Here is a 22,241-nt window from a genome sequence, read left to right on the forward strand (position 1 = left end):
GGTTTAGATACAGTGATAAGTTTATTTAGCTCTTCCTGTCCTATAGTTGTAAAGCACTGCAGTTTATCTTAGGGTGCGATGGATGAAACTGAAGTGTTAGACGCTGTAGAATCTACATTCGCTATTGTATTTCTAATGCTATCTATATAGTGCATCCTGGTGCCATGTGTTCCCCAGGTAAGCGATGCTTTCAGCTGTGGACATGGTTCAGCATGACGGGTCTGTGGCTATGCAGCCCCTTTCCATCAGAACCAGCTTTAACTTATTTAAGCTTAAGCTATAATAGCTCTTCTGTTGGATTGGACTACACACGCCAACCTTTGCTCCCCACATGCATCAGTGAGACTTGGTCGCTCATAACCTTGTCGCCGGTTCACCACTGTTCCTTCCTTGGAGCACTTTTGATAGCTACTGACCACTGCAGACCAGGAACACCCCACAAGAGCTGCAGTTTTGGAGATGCTCTGACCCAGTTGTCAAGCCATCACAATTTGGCCCTTGTCAAACTCATTTTTCCGGCTTCTAACACATCAAGTTTAAGGAAAAAAAATTCACAAAATGTTCTCCTAATATATCCCACCCACTAACAGGTGCTTTAATGAAGATATAATCAGTGTTATTCACTTCACCTGTCAGTGGTCATAATGTTATGCCTGATGTGTGTGTGTGTGTGTGTGTGTGTGTGTGTATATATATATATATATATATATATATAGTGCGATATTCCTGGATTTGGCTTTAAGCAATGGGTTCTTCATTCACTTGTGGAAACATGCTGGTACATGTCAATGAACTGCTATAATAGCTCCTGGCAAAATCCAGTTAACGCATTAAAAATGAGCATTTCACCAGAAAATGAACCCATGATAAATGAGGCTTTTCAATAACAAGACTCCACAGAGACTATATCAATAATGCAAAAACACTGATGAGATATTGAATAGTTTTGTTCTAAATGTTATATACTGCATAAACAATACAGTCTGACTGATATACTGAGGTTAATATATCAAGAATCTGGTTATTTAATTATTAATAAGCTTCTGTTTTACCAAACAGCACTAAAATGTCAGAAAGCTCTATAAAATACAGTCTATTGGGTGTGAATCGATGACACATTACTGTTTACCTTAAACTTATCCACCTCGGTCTTTGAGCAAGTGGCATGATATGACAGCACCTATGGAAAACACACACATAAAACAAATTATTAAAGGTATATTTTATGTTTATAATATAGATATGTTACATGAATAACATCATAGAGATAATAGAGAGCCAAACAAACCAGCTGAATTGCTTTTAAATAGACCAAAAGTCTAACACTACAAGAAGTCAGTGCTGCATCCCTCTGACTGGCTGATGGGAGTCATGTGAGCACAGAAAGAAAATAATGGTTGTGTCCATTCATGACATACTGACTGTCTGATTCTGAAACCGATCTGCACTACAGGTCATGCAATATACATTTCAGCTCCGCTAAAATCTGTTACATATTAATATACTGACAATCTGGAACCCCTATACATATGTACTTTCAGATCATGCAAGTCCTCTAGCTTAAGAAAGGCTTCAAAAACTCAATTAATGCTCACACTCACTCCTGCACACACTGTAATTTAGTTATGCAGCTAACAAAAGGAGCATACTCACTTTTGCTGGTTCATTTTTTTTCTCTCCCACATTCATTGCTCAGTGATGTCAAGATGTTACTATATTTTTTGCCAGTCCTTTTAGTTTGTCTTTAAAGTATGTTAAAGGGATAGTTCACCTAAAAAATGTAAATTACCCCATGATTTACTCACCCTCAAGCCATCCTAGGTTTATATGACTTTCTTCTTTCAGACGAATACAATCAGAGTAACATTAAAAATGTCCTGGCATTTCCAAGCTTTATATAATGGCAGTGAATGGGGATCGATATTTTGATTTAGCACAATAAAGAGCATCCATCCATCATAAAAAGTGCTCCACACGGCTCCAGGTGTCAGTGAATTAAAGCGATGAGTTTGTGTTAAGAAAAATATCTGTATTTAAAACTTTATAAACAATAATCTATAGCTTCTACTAACTGCTGTAAACATGTTCACTAGAGAGTGGCGTCCAGTGGATGACATATGAAGTAGGTGTAATGTAAGCCAAGACGTTTTAATATACAGGTGCATCATATTAATTTAGAATGTTGTGGAAAGTTTGATTACTTTAGTAATCAGTGTTGGGAAGGTTACTTTGGAAATGTAATAGGTTACAGATTACAAGTTACCCTATTTAAAATGTAATAGTAGTGTAACTTTTTTAATTACTTTAATAAAGTAATGTAACTAATTACTTTTCAGTACATTTTGATTACTTTTATAAATTTCTAATGAATGTTAATTTGCAACTGTTAAACATCTTCAACCATTTTACACCATGCAGGCTTAACCTTACAGTAGTGCTCAATACTGTCAGACTTTCACCATCCTTCATCACTTAAATTAAGATGATCACATTTGAACACATCCACCACACAATCAGACTTTACTTAGAGATTGATCTGAAGTTCAAAGCAGATTTAAAATCAAAATAAATAGTTTATAGATACTGTTTTTGAAACCAAATCTTTGCATAACTACAGGCATCTAACTGCATCTAACAATGGTTTGGGGAAAAATAGTTAATAAAAAAATAAAAGCATATACATCAACTCAAATACGGTTATCTAATAAGCATGTGTCCTATTTTGTGTACTAAACTCCTGAAACATTAGTGTGTCTTTTTGAAACACTGCTGTCTCTTTGTATATGATATGATGATAGTTTCTCAAAATAAGTAAAAAATGCTCATGAAGTGACTGTTCTAGAGATTAATTTCCATGAGGGGCGGACTGGGGAAAAAATAGGCTGGGAAATCTCACACTCATACACCCACAACCCATTCTGAAACATGGACAACCCTATTTTTTTTTTTTTGGACCTGACATCAAAAAGATTTGAATCCTTAGGTTGGGGGACTTGCAACGTAATTAAGAGTTCTCTCCTGAACTGCACCTTCACTTCCATTATCCATCCATCTCTCTAATGACTTTAATACTGAAGATTTTTATTTAACTTTTACTATGTTTTGTAAGTGCAATTTTGTTTTTTTGGCAAATGAATTACCACTTGTATTTATTTTTACTACAAATTCCATAATTAAACCACGGTTAGTGCCATACCATAGGCTATATTAATTTTCCTAAGGGTTGTGTTTTTGTATCCACTAGCTCCCCCTAAACCTATGATAAAATATGATGATTTGTCTGCTAACTTACTACTGTAACATTACAAAAGATAATAATGACGTCATTTATACAGTATTTTGAGTGATTGCGAGCAATGTGCTGCTGCTGCTTGACTAAGTAAACAAAGACAAAACTACATTAGCATATTTACAGATGAAACTGACCTGCACCTGAAACCCTGAACAGAAGTGTCGCTTCTCGAAAACCCAAGTTTCTCTGTGGCATTCAGCTCATCTGCATTGTTTGGTTTCTTGTTTCTCATCTTCCTCTTGACAATACCCAATAGTTTCTCTATGGGGTTCAGGTCTGGTGAGTTTTCTGGCCAGTCAACCACACCAACACCATGGTCATTTAACCAACGTTTGGTGCTTTTGGCAGTGTGGGCAGGTGCCAAATCCTGCTTTAAAATGAAATCAGCATCTTCAAAATGCTGGTCAGCAGAAGGAAGCATGAAGTGCTCCAAAATTTCTTGGTAAACAGGTGCAGTGACTTGCACAATGGACCAACACCAGCAGATGTCATTGCAGCCCAAATCATCACAGACTGTGGAAACTTGACACTGGACTTCAAGCAACTTGGGCTATGAGCTTCTCCACCTTCCTCCAGACTCTAGGACCTTGATTTCCAAATGAAATACAAAACTTGCTCTTATCTGAAAAGAGGACTTTGGACCAATGGGCAACAGTCCAGTTCTTCTTCTCCTTAGCCCAGGTAAGATGCCTCTGATGTTGTCTGTGGTTCAGCAAATTCCTTGACACATCTGTGTGTGGAGGCTCTTGATGCCTTGACCCCAGCCTCAGTCCATTCCTTGTGAAGTTCACTCAAATTCTTGAATAGATTTTGCTTGACAATCCTCATAATGCTGCTGTTCTCTCTGTTGGTTGTGCATCTTTTTCTTCCACACTTTTTCCTTCCACTCAACTTTCTGTTAACATGCTTGGATACAGCACTCTGTGAACAGCCAGCTTCTTTAGCAATGAATGTTTGTGACTTACCCTCCTTGTGAAGGATGTCAATGATTATCTTCTGGACAACTGTCAGATCATCAGTCTTCCCCATGATTGTGTAGCCTAGTGAACCAAACTGAGAGACCATTTTGAAGGCTCAGGAAACCTTTGCAGGTGATTTGAGTTGATTAGCTGATTGGCATGTCTATTCTAATTTGTTGAGAATGGGTTTTTGTTAAATGTGAGCCAAAATCATCACAAATAAAAGAACCAAAGACTTGAACTACTTCAGCCTGTGTGCATTGAATTTATTTAATACACAAGTTTCTCAATTTGAGTTGAATTCCTTAAATTAACTTGTCCATGATATTCTAATTTATTGAGAAGCACCTGTAACTCTGAAAAAAGAAAGTCATATAAAGCTAGAATGAGATAGGTGAACTATCCCTTTAATGCATGGAAAAACAGCACTTTCTGACCTTCTTAACTGATCAGAGTGTAAATTCTTTTGAAGTTGAATTTAAAAATGGATGTCAGAACTTCTTAATATATGGTTTGTCTTCTTATGTATTAAGCCTTTAAAGCCTACTGTATCATATTTTATTCACATATTTTTAAGGCCTCTATGTCACGATCGGTGTTACAAAGAACCACGGGAGAGGGAACCAATTGCAGGTAAGTCTTTTATTAAAGGGTAATCCAAATAGAGTAAACAGTCCAGGCAGGGGTCGAGACCAAACCATCCATCCAAACATAAACAAGACACGAACACAAGGCAAGGACAAGAGCTGACGGACATGAATTAAACATTCAACAAGGACTCCGTGACACATACACAGACTGACCGGGTATAAATACACAGAAGGTGAATGAGGGAACTGGAGACAGGTGGGGAATAATCAATTAACTCAACAAGGAGGAAGGTGACCAAATAAGGGAACAGACAGTTAATAAGGTGACAGACACCGTGGGAAAGGAAGACATCTAGTGGAAACCCAGGGACACAACCCAGACACTGTGACAGTACCCCCCCTCTATGGAGCGGCTCCCAGACGCTCCACGACAGACACAAAACAGAGACCAGGAGGGAGGCGGACAGGTGGAGGCTCAGGGGGAGGGACGGAGGGCCAGAAAAGAAAAACATGGGGAACAGACACCAGAAGTGTGAACACCAAACAGGGAGACCAGGAGGGAGGAGGACTGGAGGAGGTTCAGGGGGAGGGACGGAGGGCCAGACTGACAGAGAGGAACAGGGACAGGAGTGAACACAAAAACAAAAAACAACATGAAGCCCCTCCAGGGCGGGGCAGAAGACCACCACGTCCGTGTGGTGGAGACTGGAGTCCCCCAGGGCGGAGCAGAGGACCACCACAACCGTGTGGTCAAGGCGGAAGCCCCCCAGGGCGTAGCAGAAGACCACCACAACCGTGTGGTCAGGACGGAAGCCCCCCAGGGCGGAGCAGAAGACCACCACAACCATGTGGTCAGGACGGAAGCCCCCCAGGGCGGAGCAGAAGACCACCACGTCCTTGTGGACGAAGCCAGAGTCCTCCAGGGCGGAGGGGAAGACCCCCACAGCCGTGTGGTCAGGGCGGAAGGCCCCCAGGGCAGAGCAGAAAACCACCACTGCCATGTGGTCAGGACCAGAGCCCCCCAAGGCGGAGCAGACCTCCGTGCGGCTGGACCAATGGGACGACGAAACTCTGGTAATTCTCTGGTGTCCTTCCTGGACTCCAGAAGATTGGTGCTTGCCTGACTGCTCATGAAGATCATTGGTGACTTGCATTTGCTCATGAAGATCAATGGTGGACTTGCCTTTGTTCATGAAGATCACCGGTGACTTGCCTTTGTTCATGAAGATCACCGGTGACTTGACTCAGTCCCTGAAGATCACCGGTGACTTGACTCAGTCCCTGAAGATCACCGGTGACTTGACTCAGTCCCTGAAGATCACCGGTGACTAGCCCTGACTCTGGAGGATCACCGGTGACTAGCCCTGACTCTGGAGGATCACCGGTGACTAGCCCTGACTCTGGAGGATCAGCGGTGACTAGCCCTGACTCTGGAGGATCAGCGGTGACTAGCCCTGACTCTGGAGGATCAGCGGTGACTGGCACCTGACTCTGGAGGATCAGCGGTGACTGGCACCTGACTCTGGAGGATCAGCGGTGACTGGCACCTGACTCTGGAGGATCAGCGGTGACTGGCACCTGACTCTGGAGGATCAGCGGTGACTGGCACCTGACTCTGGAGGATCAGCGGTGACTGGCACCTGACTCTGGAGGATCAGCGGTGACTGGCACCTGACTCTGGAGGATCAGCGGTGACTGGCACCTGACTCTGGAGGATCAGCGGTGACTGGCACCTGACTCTGGAGGATCAGCGGTGACTGGCACCTGACTCTGGAGGATCAGCGGTGACTGGCACCTGACTCTGGAGGATCAGCGGTGACTGGCACCTGACTCTGGAGGATCAGCGGTGACTGGCACCTGACTCGACTCTGGAGAGTTCACTGGGACCTGACTCGACTCTGGAGAGTCCACTGGCACCTGGCTCGACTCTGGAGGGTCCACTGGCACCTGGCTCGACTCTGGAGGGTCCACTGGCACCTGACTCGACTCTGGAGGGTCCACTGGCACCTGACTCGACTCTGGAGGGTCCACTGGCACCTGACTCGACTCTGGAGGGTCCACTGGCACCTGACTCGACTCTGGAGGGTCCACTGGCACCTGACTCGACTCTGGAGGGTCCACTGGCACCTGACTCGACTCTGGAGGGTCCACTGGCACCTGACTCGACTCTCATCCTGTGCAGCGGCGCTGGGCAAGCAGCCATCTTGGGCCATGACTCTGGACAGGCGGCCATCTTGTACTGTGGTGCTGGGCTGGCGGCCATCTGGGGTTGTGGTGCTGGACTGGCGGCCATCTTGTACTGTGGCGCTGGACCGGTGGCCAATTTGGGCATTGGCGTTGGGTTAGCGGCCATCTTGTGCTGTGGCGCTAGGCTGACGGCCATCTTGGGCTGTGGCGCTGAACCGGTGGCCAAAGTGGGCATTGGCGCTGGACTGGTGGCCAATTTGGGCATTGGCACTGGGTTGGCGGCCATCTTAGGCTGTGGCGCTGGAACGGTGGCCAATTTGGGCATTGGCGCTGGGTTAGCGGCCATCTTGTGCTGTGGCGCTTGGCTGGTAGCCATCCTGGGCAGTGATGCTGGACTGGCGGCCATCTTGGGTTGTGGCTCTTGGCTGGTAGCCATCCTGGGCAGTGGTGCTGGACTGGCGGCCATCTTGGGTTGTGGCGCTTGGCTGGTAGCCATCCTGGGCAGTGGTGCTGGACTGGCGGCCATCTTGGGTAGTGGCGCTTGGCTGGTTGCCATCCTGGGCAGTGGTGCTGGGCTGACGACCACCCCGCCGGAAGAGACAGAAGTGGCTGGGGCATCCCACCGAAGCCGATGCTGCAGGTAGCGCACGAATGTGTCTCTAACACATTCTCTAACTGCGCCATCTCCTCCTGAGACACTGGATCATCCAGCCGCCATTAAAATAGTCTTTAAGGGCTGCGTCATTGTATCCCATGCCCTCGGCCAGGGACCAGAACACCTATGCCAGGGCACCCACCTCATTGCCCTCTTGGCGGAGGGCGATCAACTTCAGATACTTCGCCCTCCGCTCCGCCATCCTGGCTGGGGAGCGGGAAAAAGACATACCGCTGGTTCCTTGCATGACAGAGTTCTTCTGTCACGATCGGTGTTACAAAGAACCACGGGAGAGGGAACCAATTGCAGGTAAGTCTTTTATTAAAGGGTAATCCAAATAGAGTAAACGGTCCAGGCAGGGGTCGAGACCAAAACATCCATCCAAACATAAACAAGACACGAACACAAGGCAAGGACAAGAGCTGACGGACATGAATTAAACATTCAACAAGGACTCCGTGACACATACACAGACAGACGGGGTATAAATACACAGAAGGTGAATGAGGGAACTGGAGACAGGTGGGGAATAATCAATTAACTCAACAAGGAGGAAGGTGACCAAATAAGGGACCAGACAGTTAATAAGGTGACAGACACTTGACTCAGTCCCTGAAGTGGTAAAGGAGTGGGAAAGGAGGACATCTAGTGGAAACCCAGGGACACAACCCAGACACTGTGACACTCTATAATAATCAACACGATCAAAAGTTTGCTGTTGTATAGAAACAGTACATGCCTTCTGCTTTCTCTATTGATAGCTCAAACTTTTAGCAAGTGAAAAGTGATTTTTATGAAGTAAAGGTAAGAATAACTTTTATATTGTTAGCAATATTACAATATGAACATCTACTGGACTGAAGCAGCTTAGGTTTACTTACTACATCAAATGTTGTACCTGTTAATATTATTTAATGGACCTGAGCTAACAATGAATAGTTGTATTACTAATGTTAAAGATTAATAAATACTGTAAAAATGTATCGATGACTGTTAGTTAATGCTAGTTAATACATCTACCATTGTTAACTGATATTTAAAATAACATTATTGTAAAGGTTTACCATTAAACTTAAAAAACAACAACAACAACAACAAGACAACCCTACAGAGCAGCGGAGTGTTCTGACTGTAAACACACCATCATCTGTGTTTCCAGACGAGGGTTTGTTCGATTGATATTGTTCGATTGAAGGCTTTGAAGGTGAGGATTTATTCCTCTGTGTCCTACTGTTTCATTGTTAGATTAAAGGGGTTATATTCTGCTCTTTTATAGCATTTTATGTCTGTTTATAATGTCAGCAAGGGTTTCTTGCACCAACACAGTAATAATTTGGTTTGAATTGATCATTTTCCACCCACTGACTGAATTAAACAGGCTGTTTTGGGGTGTGACAGCTTTGTTTCAATAAAATGTTCTGGATGAACTGAGAGCTTTGAACATTACAGTTTTTCTACATAGTATGTTAAACTCTTATCTCAAAATAGCAATCAAAATCCAGATTTCCATGATATGATCCCTGATGGTTGAGTGTCAGATCTACTCTGAGTCAGGAGTGAATACAGCTCCTCTGGCTCTTGCATTGAAGCTCCACCACTAACTGAAACTAGGTCAATATTCCACCAATCACATGCTACCATCTTTGCTTGTGTTGAATCATCTTACCAGTCATAGGTTTCTAATCTAACAAGCCACCAATTTTAAAATCTCCAACTAATTTGCCGCCACTTTGGAAATGTCATACCAATCACAGTCTAGAAGTGTGTGTGTTTCAGAGAGACATACATCCAAAGCTACAGACTGTTTGGCCCAAGACTTCTTCACTTGGTCATACATAATGGTGTTATTGATTCCCAGTCCACAGAATATCACAAATGCCTAAGGAGAGAGAAAGAGACTATTTATACACAAATACAGTTAAGTCCTGTAACACACTTTAACACATCATGTGCCTCATCACTCAGTGACCCGCTCTGACTTTACATGATCATCTGCTTCAGTTTCTGCTGTTCCCCAGTGCTTCCAGTTCCCAATAAAACCACTTACAGTTGACTGTGGAATATCTAGCAGGGATGAAATTTCACAAACTGACTAATTGTAAAGGTGGCATCCTACTACTGTATAACCCTTGAATTCTGAACTCTTCAGAATGACCCATTTTTCCCTGCAAATGTTTGTAAATGCAAACTGGATGACAAGGTGCCCCAATACTTTTGTCCATATAGTGCATAGAAAACAAAATACAGATGCTTTATTCATGCCGAGAATCAATTTAAGAAGTTATTTTACACATCCACCTGTATATTGTATGGATAATATATATTATTGTAATATATAATATGTATTTTATGCATAAACATATTATTTTGTCACTATTAAATCATGAATATATGTAATGTTATTAACAATAAATATTAACTGTTAACACTGTTAATTCTGACTACCCTAGCTGTGCTAAAATATTATAAATATTTTAATATTGTTAATATTATTTTACGATATTAATATATTGTAAGAGAATATAATAAGTAAGATGGGTTCCACACATAAACATCTGAGCCAACTTTTAAGGCCAAGGTTAATTTTCCGGTCCACTTCTATATTATATTATCGTATTATAAAAACAATTTTATTCTTAGTTCATTTGGAGAATACACATCAGCCATAATTCTCCCAAACTGCTCTGAGACCCTTGCAGTGAACTAATTGTAATTGTGTGATTTTGTATGTGTGTGATGTGAATCCTTTGAAGTGAATCTTTTGGTCTGCAGTACAGTTCACTTACATCATGCTTGATGATCGCAAAAAATCTCATAGATGTCATACCTCAAACAGCCTCTGATCTGCATCATCAAATGGTTTTCCATCTAACCTATTCAATACCTGAGCCACACCTGAAACACACACGAAGACAGTGAGATTGCATGTTGTGTTTCATGACCCATATCGGATCCTTAAAAGCAGAGTAATGCACAGCAGTCATTGATGATGGATTCAGGAGTTGAGAATCTCTTCTTGCCCCACCCCCATTCTTTCTCTCTCTCTCTTTCTACTCTCTCTAATTCTACTAATTAAACAGTGTGCTGTTGTTTTAGTATGTAATTAGAATGATTGATCCTTTAAAGTGCAAACCCCACCCCTCACCCCCCATTCACACACCTAACACTACCCCCCATCCTCACCATCTTATTACAGTCAATCAGAAACGTGCTCACTTATTGTACATGTTTTTTAATTAAAATAAACAGACAACAACGAAGTGTCTTTAAAAATGCTCTTTTGTGTGGATATATTATATAGTCATACACACAAAAGGAGGAAATGTTAAAAAGCAGCAGGTTGATATTGCTTCTCATTCTCATTTACTTTAATTGTGTAGTGCACATGTTTATAGTAGATCATCTGGGTATTTCATACATGCATATTACAAAAACAGTAGTATGATGAATGTCAATCAGAATCTGAACATACTCAAGGATTTTAAAAAAATACTACAGTATTTATATGGATATAAATTATAACTATGGACAGGGTGGTTTCTGCACTAAATCTTTCTCTCTTATACTCATTGTGTTAAAATGTCTCCACACTGGCTTTATACATGATTTAAGAGAAAGGAAAACTGGTTCTGAAATTACAGCAATGAAGAAAGGAGCAAGAGAGGGAGAGAGAAATCTTTTGAATGAAGACATCCTTGACTTCTGCTTCTACTGGCTGTTTGTGCTCATAATGACTTTCCGTCCCTGACAGAGTCCTCCCACACACACACATCCACCCACACATTGTGCTTGTGCAGCATTAGCACACACACACACAATGATATGACTCCCCACATTTAAACCCACATTATCATGTATAAACATGTTTGTCCTCCATTTACTCACACACATCACTGAACTCTAGCACACAACATAGTACGACACAGCAGAGCAGGGGACATCATACTATATGTAGTGAAAAAACAGTGCTAAACTGGAAAACTTACCTATGATTTGGTGGTTACTGTTCCAGATAGGGACACACAGGACAGATCTAATATGGAAGCCAGAGAACTGATCTGCCTGAAAAGAGCACAAACAAACACTTGTCACCATATCAAAAACCAAATGATCTGACTGTAATCATGTGAGAAGTGAGCAAAAATATGAGATCATCTGAAGACATAGTGTTATATAATCTTGTGCTGCTGGCATTTTGAAGACACACAAGAGCCGACAGAGGTCCAAGGTCTTATGCAGAGCAGAAGTCTCTCTCATCTTTAATCATGCTGTTTTATGGAAGATTCTGGGTTAAAGACAACTCTTTCTGTAGCATCTGTAATATGCTGTTTATTACCACCAAATATAATTTTGACTAGTCCCTAAATTCAAAAATTAAAATGCATATTGTTACATCCACAACACTGCAACAATATATAGTGTGAAACTTAGAATAGACCTGTTATTATGTTAAAATTCTGGTATGATTGTTATGATACTAACTGGATTCTAACAGTGTAAACCTTTAAAGGTGCAGTAAGTCAAAATCAACACCCCAACAAACAATGTATGATGCGTGTGTATGTGTGTGTTCTTTCCAGCAGTTTAAACTGTAGAGCATGGCTTTAGCAATATCATGGGTTGGATTACTAACAAAATTCACATGCATGAACTTTCATTTCACATTAAATATAAATTCATGCTTTCAATGCTGCATATATTTCTTCAAATAAAAGCATTCATCAAATGCATAAATGTAAATACCCTTAGAACATAGTTGAATTATGTACACACATTCCAAAACAACTCAGAGTGTCAAAATTTTACAGCCATGTTCATGACCCTAATGGGAAATAGTCACACAATTTCAAGAGAAGAAAAAAAAATCCTAGATTAATCAGTATTTCTGACAACGCAAAAATTTGTTTGGGTCAAACTGACCCAGAATAAAGGCTGGTGAGTTAGAATTGCTTATAAAACTTGTTTGTGTAAAAATAAATCTAAATTCTGTTACGTAACATTCACATCAACTAAAACAAGGGAAGAAATTAGCACAGCATGGCCGCAATATACCTAAAATAAGGGAACAAATGAATAAGCTAGGGCTGGATGATATGGCCAAAAATTATCACGATATATTTCTTAATTTCGGTTTATACGATATAATTCCAATATCGATATGAACAATATATATATATATATATATATATATATATATAAGCCTCAGAATAACTGCCAAAAACACCCACAATGGATGTCTGTACCTACAAACTTCTAAAAAAAAAAAAAAGTCAATGAAACCTCCTCCTATAAAACGATATATTTTAGAATTAAAAACGGCACAAATAAATGAGTGTTCAACTTTTATTTGTATTTAGCCTTCATACAAACAAGAAATGTGAAATCACCATCAAATAAACATAAGACTCTCAGATTGACCTTATTTATATTAATAGCTTTAACTTTAAACTCTAACATAGGCTGATTATTCTTATAAAGTGAAACAAAAGTGCTTTAGCTAGGATAAATAATATGAAAAGTGCTCAGAGTTGCTGCAGTAAACAGAATAAAAGAGAGAGCAACAACAACAAAAAACATGTTGCTGCAGGCTTATTATTGAACATGCAAATTCTTTCTCTGCCAGCAGGAGGCACCTCTGGAGCAGCAAACACCACAAGTGTCACTTAAGAATGAATGAATGATCAATTAATTAAATAATGTTAATAATAAAAAACTTTTCAAAATGACAAATAAATACATATTTCTTAATAACCATTTATTTAATGTTAGTCGAATGTACCAATATTTTATTTTTATTTTTTGGTCTATGTGATAATTGGTTTATTTATATATAATTTTATTTTAGAAATAATAATATATTCTAATTGGCACTCACAGTTCTCAATGGTTAAATACTGTTTAAAAGGAGCAGCTGCACTCAGGAAATATATTATTAACACATAACCATTTGCCCAGAATAAACCTTTATAGATGATTTGTCAATGACAAACAACATATTTTATATATAATTTAACAAAGAACATGTCTGCTTTTAAACCCTCTGGTGCACTTGCCCCATAATCTTCTAGTGTAAAAACCATTAACATTTTTTTTAAGTTACAACGGTAATAAAGTTATGTTGTTTTTAACAAAAACTCCATCAGCCACGCTTACGTCCTTTGATAGGCTACAATATCTGCTACTGAATTTATATATACTCAACTTATTAATTCTATACAATTATTTCTGTAGCTCAAGTGGTAAAGCATTGCGTTAGGAAGCACAAGGTTGGGGGTTCGTATCCCAGGAAACACATATTAGGAAAAATTGTTAGACTGAATGCAATGTAAGCCGCTTTGGATAAAAGCGTCAGCTAAATGCATAAATTAAATATAAGTTAAATTAAATGTATTGCTGTTTAGGGATCTTACTTCAGCGTCGAAGCGTGGGTCTTGGTAGGCATCGCTGATATTCACAGGAAGCCCAGTGGAGGCGACCAGCTCTGCAATGCTGTTATTAATCAGCCAGTCAGAATAGGACGATTTTTCCATGCTGTCCTTGAAACTGTGGATAAGACAAAGAGGAAGTGACATGTGCTGCTATGTACAAACCCAAGACAACCAGTACTATTACTATTGCTCATACGGTACTTCGGCTTAAAAAAAAAAGGAGAGTACTAAAAACAGTTCTTACTATGAAAATGATAGAATATACTTTGTGAAGTGAATATAATGTTTTTGGACACTTTAATGCATAATTACAATTAAAATTAAAGTGTTTTATAGTTTACATTTAAATTAAATGTATTTATTTGAACTTCTAATGTTTAAGTAGGATGTAAGTACATCTTTATAAGCAGTTTCATAATTACTTCTATTGTCTTCGATTCAACGTACAGCTGAAAGTACTGACAAGTATTTATTACCTAAAACATATTTTAATGTCATTTTTCATAGTAATATATTTAAATATATCTGTAATTACACATTTGTAATGATCAAGTATCAATTTAGTAAAACATATTAACTTTAAATGTAGTACAAAGTAACACGTTACAGTTAAGTTATTATAATCAAGTACATTACATATGCTTTAGTTTGATGTCAACTAAAAGTGTACTTAAAAAAAAGTGTGTTAAGAAATATAGTCATGAAACTCTCTAAGTTTTTTCAATCATTAATATTTTCCTTTTATTTCATTAATATTTTATTATCTGCAATTACATTTTTTAGAAAGTATGCATACTTTTAAGATTTGAAGTATTGTACACTACAAGTGCACAGTCGATGCAATTAAGTGGGTTCAGGTCCATTTAACATATTCTTCCAAGTTTAAATCCATTCAATTAACTAGATATCTCTTCAAAATGGTCTGCAAATCTCATTTGGACTGTACTGTTACCAAGTAATCACCTGCTGCTAGAACTCAAGTTGGTGCTCTCTACAATTACGCAAACGTAGGATGGTTCGGACCCAAAATTACAATGTATAAAGAGACTTGCAGGGACAAGCAGGTGGAATTAAATGTAGGTTCGGACTAAGCGATCAAACAAAGTATGTAGAAAGCCTCAGACACTTCAGCCCAGGGAAGGGCTGAGGGATGCTGAAGTCCACAGGGCGGCTGCTGCTCACACTGTCATTCCCTCTCCAGTAATTTACAGCTAACGAACTTTCCTCTGCTTTTTTAATAAGGCTCTATGGAGCCTGCAAAAGCAATGAGAAGTAAACGCTCCGATTCTCATAAACGCCCACGTGCAGTGGAGAGACAGGCCTGATTTAATCTATCTCACGTGGTACATTTCAGGCTCTTGTGCTCAAGGCTGAGAGAGTCTGATCAAACATCTTCCCTCATACTCTCGAGCACACCCCAAAGATCACACTTGATTAGCGGCGCTGGGAGCTGCTTTCTGAGGAAATGTCGGATTCAAAGGGATGAATGGGAGTGTGTGAATGTGCAGTGCAGGGTGTAACCGAGCACACGAAATGTGCATGTGTGTTGTGTGAGTTGTGTCTCTCTCTCATTTGGCCCCCGAGCTGTTTCAGAGCGCAGCAGAGGACAAATCATCCTTACATAATGGCTCTGGCTGTACCTTTAGAGAAGCCAACACAGAGGATGAAATCACTAAATAAAACATAACTTTGAGAAATGCCCTGTGTATAATAGTAATATGTTGATGCTGTATACTGATGCTGTATAATTTCAAAGCTTTGAAGCAGTGTGACATATTTTTGCATTTTGTTAGTCTGAATTCGATGATTGTTCATTATTAGATGATTATTCATTTTTATATCTATATTCAGCTTTTACAAGCTTCTGAGTTTGTTGTTTGTATAATCCTTTAATGATAAGTGATTTTATGAAGTAAATGCACCTGTGAAAATGTAGACTTTAGCATACTTTTAAAAGCATACTTAAGGAAATAAAATACTATATGAAAGAAAACACTTCAGTGTGAACTGAATGTAAAGTTTTTCCAGACACTTAACTGTAGCTGAATGAAAGCATGTTCTAGTTTACATTTATAATAAAATGAAAAAGGACTAAATCTTTGTATGTAATGTCAATTATTGTCTTTATGAAACTGTCTTTGAAATATGGTTGAAGTATTGCTGAATGTACTAACAAGCATTTATGGTCATTTCTATTGAAACTTGAATGTTGTATTTAAATATATTTGTAATTAATTACATATTTGTATTGATGATATTGCAATTTAGTACATTTAAAAATACATTTGAAATGTAATATTGAATAACTCACTGTAGTTAAAATTATAATCAAGTACTTTACATTTGCTTTAGTTTGTTAGGGCTTCTAAGTTGACTTCTTTAAATCAGGACAAAAAAATCATTCCAAATGTACATTAAAGTAAAAAATATAATTTATAAAATATAAATATAATTTGATATTCTTTTTTCAAAAACGTTAGTTAAGAAAGTCATGAAAGTGCAATCTCTTTAAGCATACTTAAGTAGCATTTTATAGTTCATTACAGGGTTAGTTCACCCAAAAATGAAAATCAGCCCATAAATTACTTACCCTCCAGTTATCCTCGTTGTATATGACTTTCTTCTTTCAGACGAATCCAGCCAGTTTTATTAAATTTGTCTTTGATCTTTTAAGCTGTTTAATGGCAGTCAGCGGGTGTTGCAGTGCATCAGTCCAAAAGAAGTTTAATAAGAAGTACTCATCTATAATAAAAAGTGCCCCACATGGCTCAAGGGGGTGAACAAAGGCCTTTTGTAGCGAATTGGTGCTTTTTGTAAGAAAAATATCCATATTCCAACAAACCAACGTTTGTTAACATTTGTAAAGGAAGCAAAGTTTCCTTACTTTAGCAAAGTAAAACCAGTCTACTCTTGGCATATATCGAAATCCTCTGACATTCTTCTTTACTAATCCTCGTTTTGTACTTCTAATTCATGACCGTTGTTTTGATCTCTCCCCTGCTTTTCCATGTGCGTCACTTCTGAGCGGCACATGTGCAAAGCTGACCTCCATATGTCATCCGTCCAGAGCTGCTTCCGTGTACAACAGTGAGCACAAGCTAGATTCGAGTGAATATTACGTTTTAAATTTGGATATTTTTCTTACAAAAACGAAACAAAAAAGACACTTTTTATTAAGGATAGGCGCTTTTTTTACTTCTTTTGGACTGAAGCACTGCAACACCCACTGAGTGCCATTAAACAATTTGAAAGATCAAAGACAATTTTAAATATATATATATATATAACTCTGACTGGATTCATCTGAAAGAAGAGAGTCATATACTGTACACAGGGTGAGTAATTTATGAGCTAATTTTATTTTTCGGTGAACTAAACTTTTAATATTATATTATCATCTGCAAGTAAAGTTTTTTAAATTAAATTAAATTAAATTAAAGATTTAAAGTACACTACAAGTACACAAGGGTGTGAATGCTTGCCTGGGAAAGCTGGTTTTGGGTCAGGTAAAGCAGACTAGAGACAGGACAGGACAGCACAGAGAACATCATATATGCATGTTGGGGCAGACCGAAAATCATAACTGACCCATTTGAATTCTACACAGAATAGTCTACTTTATAGAGCTATGAAGGAGGTCACATATTTCAAATGTTTAGACAGCCTTGGCATTTTAAACAGCATTAATGAAAAAAAAGAGAAAACAACACTGAGCCATCATGCATTCAATACCAAGGATGTGTTCTGGATAGCAGGTTATGCAACACAGATAAGCAAACGAATAACCCCAACACACACAACTGTAAATGCACAATATGATCAAAGCTAAAGGTGTTCCAACAAAATATTAGAATTATTTTTTTTTTTCTGGACAGGCAGTGTAAAGTTGGCTTCAGCACATCACAAAAGACTTTTAATGGGGTTTAGGTCGGGATTCTGTGGTGGCCAATCTTTCACAATTTGAGCCAGATGAATCTTGTCATTGTCATGCTGGAATATGGACATGGGTACATCTTCTGACATGGTTGTTTGATAAATTAATATCTACACACTGCATCACTTATAACTATCACAATTATCACAAATAATTGTTGCCAAACATACAACATGCCACAAACACATAAATCAAACAAGTTGATGATTCAGTCATAAAATCATAAGTATTTGCTTATTTAAATCTAGGTGAGGCGGTGTATATAAAGGTATATAGAAACAAATATAAAAGTAAATCAGACTATATAGTTATAAGTCTGAATATATAAATGTAAATCAAGAATATGTTGTTATAATTCTGAATATTTAAATGCAAATATATAGATGTAAGTCTAAATATATATAGATGTTGAGTTGATGTGGTGGGGCACTATTGGGCATTCAATATTTCTGTAAAAATTATACTTCTACTAATAACAGTGCTGGGTTAATATTAATCATGCTGTTTGCATTAGTTTAAACTGATATGTCCACTACCAAACTGGCAGCTGTCTTAAAAAAAATCTTAAAAGCTGAATCATTTCAAATGAATCCCATTATTTTGATAGGAATAAAGGCTTGAACTTAACAATGGCGAGTGAAATCTAACAATTTATTAGACAGCGGCAAACAACAGACATTATTTAGTCACATAGCTAAAAATGTAGTCATACACACGTTACTCACAACATAGAGGGTTGATTTTGAAAATAATATGTGGACTTAATATCTCAGAGCACTTTAGTAAAATGACTGAAAGTAATGTTTTGTTGCTCAGATGGTGAGGGTGGGTTGAGCGATGCATGCATTCAGATGTTACAAATAAGGTGTGTGATCTCCCCAGACATCTCTGGAACATTACACAGGTGCAGAGAATGAGATGATATGTGTGACTGAACACACATTGTAGTGCGAAAGCTTCCATATGGCAATTGAGGCCTCTAAACCTGTGTGCTTCGTCGTCATTGGCTACACAAAACAGTCACAAACATACCTATCTTTCGGATCTAACACAAAGGAACATGTTTGCTATTATTCCTGGGCTCCTCAATGGCTGTGTGTTTGCAGATCTGCAGCTGTGTGTGTGTGTCTGCAGTAATGTAAGGTTGTGGTGTGTGTTGTTCTTAGAGCTGAGCTCAGGGTTTTGAGACCCCACTAGTGCTGAGTACTGTACACACTGGAGCACTGAGTGTGAGCTGCAGATAACAGATACACTGTAATAACCCTGAACCACTGCACACCCTACAGCACTGCCACTAAATACAACAGACACACACACAAACTACAACATAAGAACCCTGAGATACTGTACACCCTACAGCACTGACCTTCAATCACATAAAATGTGATATCACATAAGTATACATTAAAGGGTAAGTTCACAGAAAAATGAAAATTATGTCATTAGTGACTCACCCTCATGTCGTTCCAAACCCATAAGACCTCCGTTTATCTTCAGAACACAGTTTAAGATATTTTAGATTTATACCGAGAGCTCTCAGTCCCTCCATTGAAACTGTGTGTACGGTCTACTGTCCATGTACAGAAAGATAAGAAAAACATCATCAAAGTAGTCCATGTGACATCAGATGGTCAGTTAGAATTTTTTAAAGCATTGATCTAAAAATAGCAAAAACTACGACTTTATTCAGCATTGTCTTCTCTTCCGTGTCTGCTGTGAGAGAGTTCAAAACACAACAGTTTAATGATATCCGGTTCGCGAACGAATCATTCGATGTAACCAGATCTTTTTGAACCAGTTCACCAAATCGAACTGAATCGTTTGAAACGGTTCTCGTCTCCAATAAACATTAATCCACAAATGACTTAAACTGTTAACTTTTTTAATGTGGCTGACACTCCCTCTGAGTTAAAACAAACCAATATCCCGGAGTAATTAATTTACTCAAACAGTACACTGACTGAACTGCTGTGAAGAGAGAACTGAAGATGAACACCGAGCCGAGCCAGATAATGACTTGTTCTCGAGTCAAGAACGCGTCCAAGACGCGTCCGATTCGAGAACCGAGGAGCTAATGATACTGCGCATGTGTGATTCAGCGTGAAGCAGACTGACACACAGAGCGCATGAACCAAACTGATTCTTTTGGTGATTGATTCTGAGCTGATTCTGTGCTAATGTTATGAGCCCAGGTAAACCGAAGGCTGAACCGTTTTCTTCAACCGGTTTATTGAATCGAACTGTCCGAAAGAACGGGTTCATGGAAAAGAACTGAGCTTCCCATCACTACTGGTGATCCGAAAACTGACAGAAATGGTTCTTGACTCAAGAACGAGTCAATCTTTGGTTCGTTATCTGGCTCGGCTCGGTGTTCATCTTCAGTTCTCTCTTCACAGCAGTTCAGTCAGTGTACTGTTTGAGTAAATGAATTACTCCAGGATATTGGTTTGTTTGAACTCAGAGGGAGTGTCAGCCACATTAAAAAAGTTAACAGTTTAAGTCATTTGTGGATTAATGCTTATTGGAGACGCGAACAGTTTCAAACTATTCAGTTCGATTTGGTGAACTGGTTCAAGAAGATCCGGTTACATCTAATGATTCGTTCGCGAACTGGATATCACAAACTGCTTTGTTTTGAACTCTCTCACAACAGACACGGAAGAGAAGACAATGATGAATAAAGTCGTAGTTTTTGCTATTTTTGGACCAAAATGTATTTTCGATGCTTCAAAATATTCTAACTGACCCTCTGATGTCACATGGACTACTTTGATGATGTTTTTCTTACCTTTCTGGACATGGACAGTAGACCGTACACACAGCTTCAATGGAGGGACTGAGAGCTCTCGGACTAAATCTAAAATATCTTAAACTGTGTTCAGAAGATGAACGGAGGTCTTACGGGTTTGGAACGACATGAGGGTGAGTCATTAATGACATAATTTTCATTTTTGGGTGAACTATCCCTTTAACTACAACATTAATATACTGTATACGTGAGCTAAAACACAATAACACTAATATATAGTAGACTCTGACCAGGGTATGATATATTTTATTTCATTATTACTTATAGTAACATATATAGCAAATTTAATTTTGTTATTAAAAATAAGAACAAAATTTTTTTCAGTCGAGAGCAGTCAGTCATTTTCTCTGTCTTGTATAGTTTGATTTTCATAAATGACACAGATAGCAGCAGGTTCCAGTATGTTAATAACCTCACATATTACTGCACTACATGGATATTTTTACATACGGTAGGGACGTTAATTTCGGTAATTTTTCCTAACCGACAAGCGACGCACATTAATCGATTATTAACCATTAACTGACAAGATTATTTTAAATTAGAATCGAATTAAATTACAAAGGGACCCAGGGTCTGGGACCCATTAAATATACTAACATATGTTTCCCGGGGATTCATTTTACATCCGCAAAAAACAGCAAACAGAACATGAGGATTCACATGTTCATCATATCACACACCTACAGCGCTTCTGCAAGTAGAGAAAAACATAATAAAGCTAGGTTATATCTCGTATATATATATATATATATTAGGGCTGGGATAAACGATTATTTTTTAAACGATTAATCTAGCGATAATTTTTTCGATGCATTGATTAATCTAACGATTAATTTTTTCAGACCGATTTGATTTCGATTATCTCCCCATTAATTGACTACTAACAATTTATACATGTTGATTTACATATCTGAATGAAAAAAACATCAATTCCTTAACATTGCAATATATGTTTATTGCTCTTAAAATTACAAAATAAAAGACTGACTAAGAATGCATTACTTTGCACTTGTATAGAGATAGCATTCAATAAAACCTTGAAGCCTTGAAAACACATAGCTTACTGAAACAAGCTTACTGAACACATAGGGCCTAGCTTACTGAAAAAAGAAGTTCTTTCAGATGAAAATAACAACAACTTGATGTCTAGCATTCAATAAAAAAGGTCACCCAAAATACTTGTTTAGAGCAATTGAAAGAATACAGTATGTAAATGTAAACTTGAGGGCTTTAAGCTAATACAGAGAGTGCTTTTCCAAAAAAAAAAAAAAAATTAACAGTGGGAGCCAGCAGCCTGTCATGGAGAAAAAAAATCTCCGAATGCTCCACGTGAAACTTTGGCGTTCCGCCCTTTTTCTATCGTGTCTAATGATTTTGGTTAATA

At 38.6% G+C, this 22,241-nt stretch overlaps 1 protein-coding gene across 1 annotated transcript in view; it reads right to left on the bottom strand.

Moving 5' to 3' along the window:
- LOC132152669 (dual 3',5'-cyclic-AMP and -GMP phosphodiesterase 11A) overlaps positions 1–22,241 on the bottom strand; it is an 85,965-nt gene that overhangs the window by 11,184 nt on the left and 52,540 nt on the right. Inside the window, exons 6-10 of the mRNA XM_059561457.1 lie at positions 14,094–14,226; positions 11,670–11,745; positions 10,511–10,578; positions 9,470–9,562; positions 1,130–1,180 (exon numbers count right to left, since the gene is read on the bottom strand). Of these exons, the coding sequence (XP_059417440.1) occupies positions 1,130–1,180; positions 9,470–9,562; positions 10,511–10,578; positions 11,670–11,745; positions 14,094–14,226 (421 nt within the window). The remainder of the gene's footprint in view (positions 1–1,129; positions 1,181–9,469; positions 9,563–10,510; positions 10,579–11,669; positions 11,746–14,093; positions 14,227–22,241) is intronic.

Source organism: Carassius carassius, chromosome 11, assembly GCF_963082965.1.
Source record: "Carassius carassius chromosome 11, fCarCar2.1, whole genome shotgun sequence".
Taxonomy (NCBI): Eukaryota; Metazoa; Chordata; class Actinopteri; order Cypriniformes; family Cyprinidae; genus Carassius; species Carassius carassius.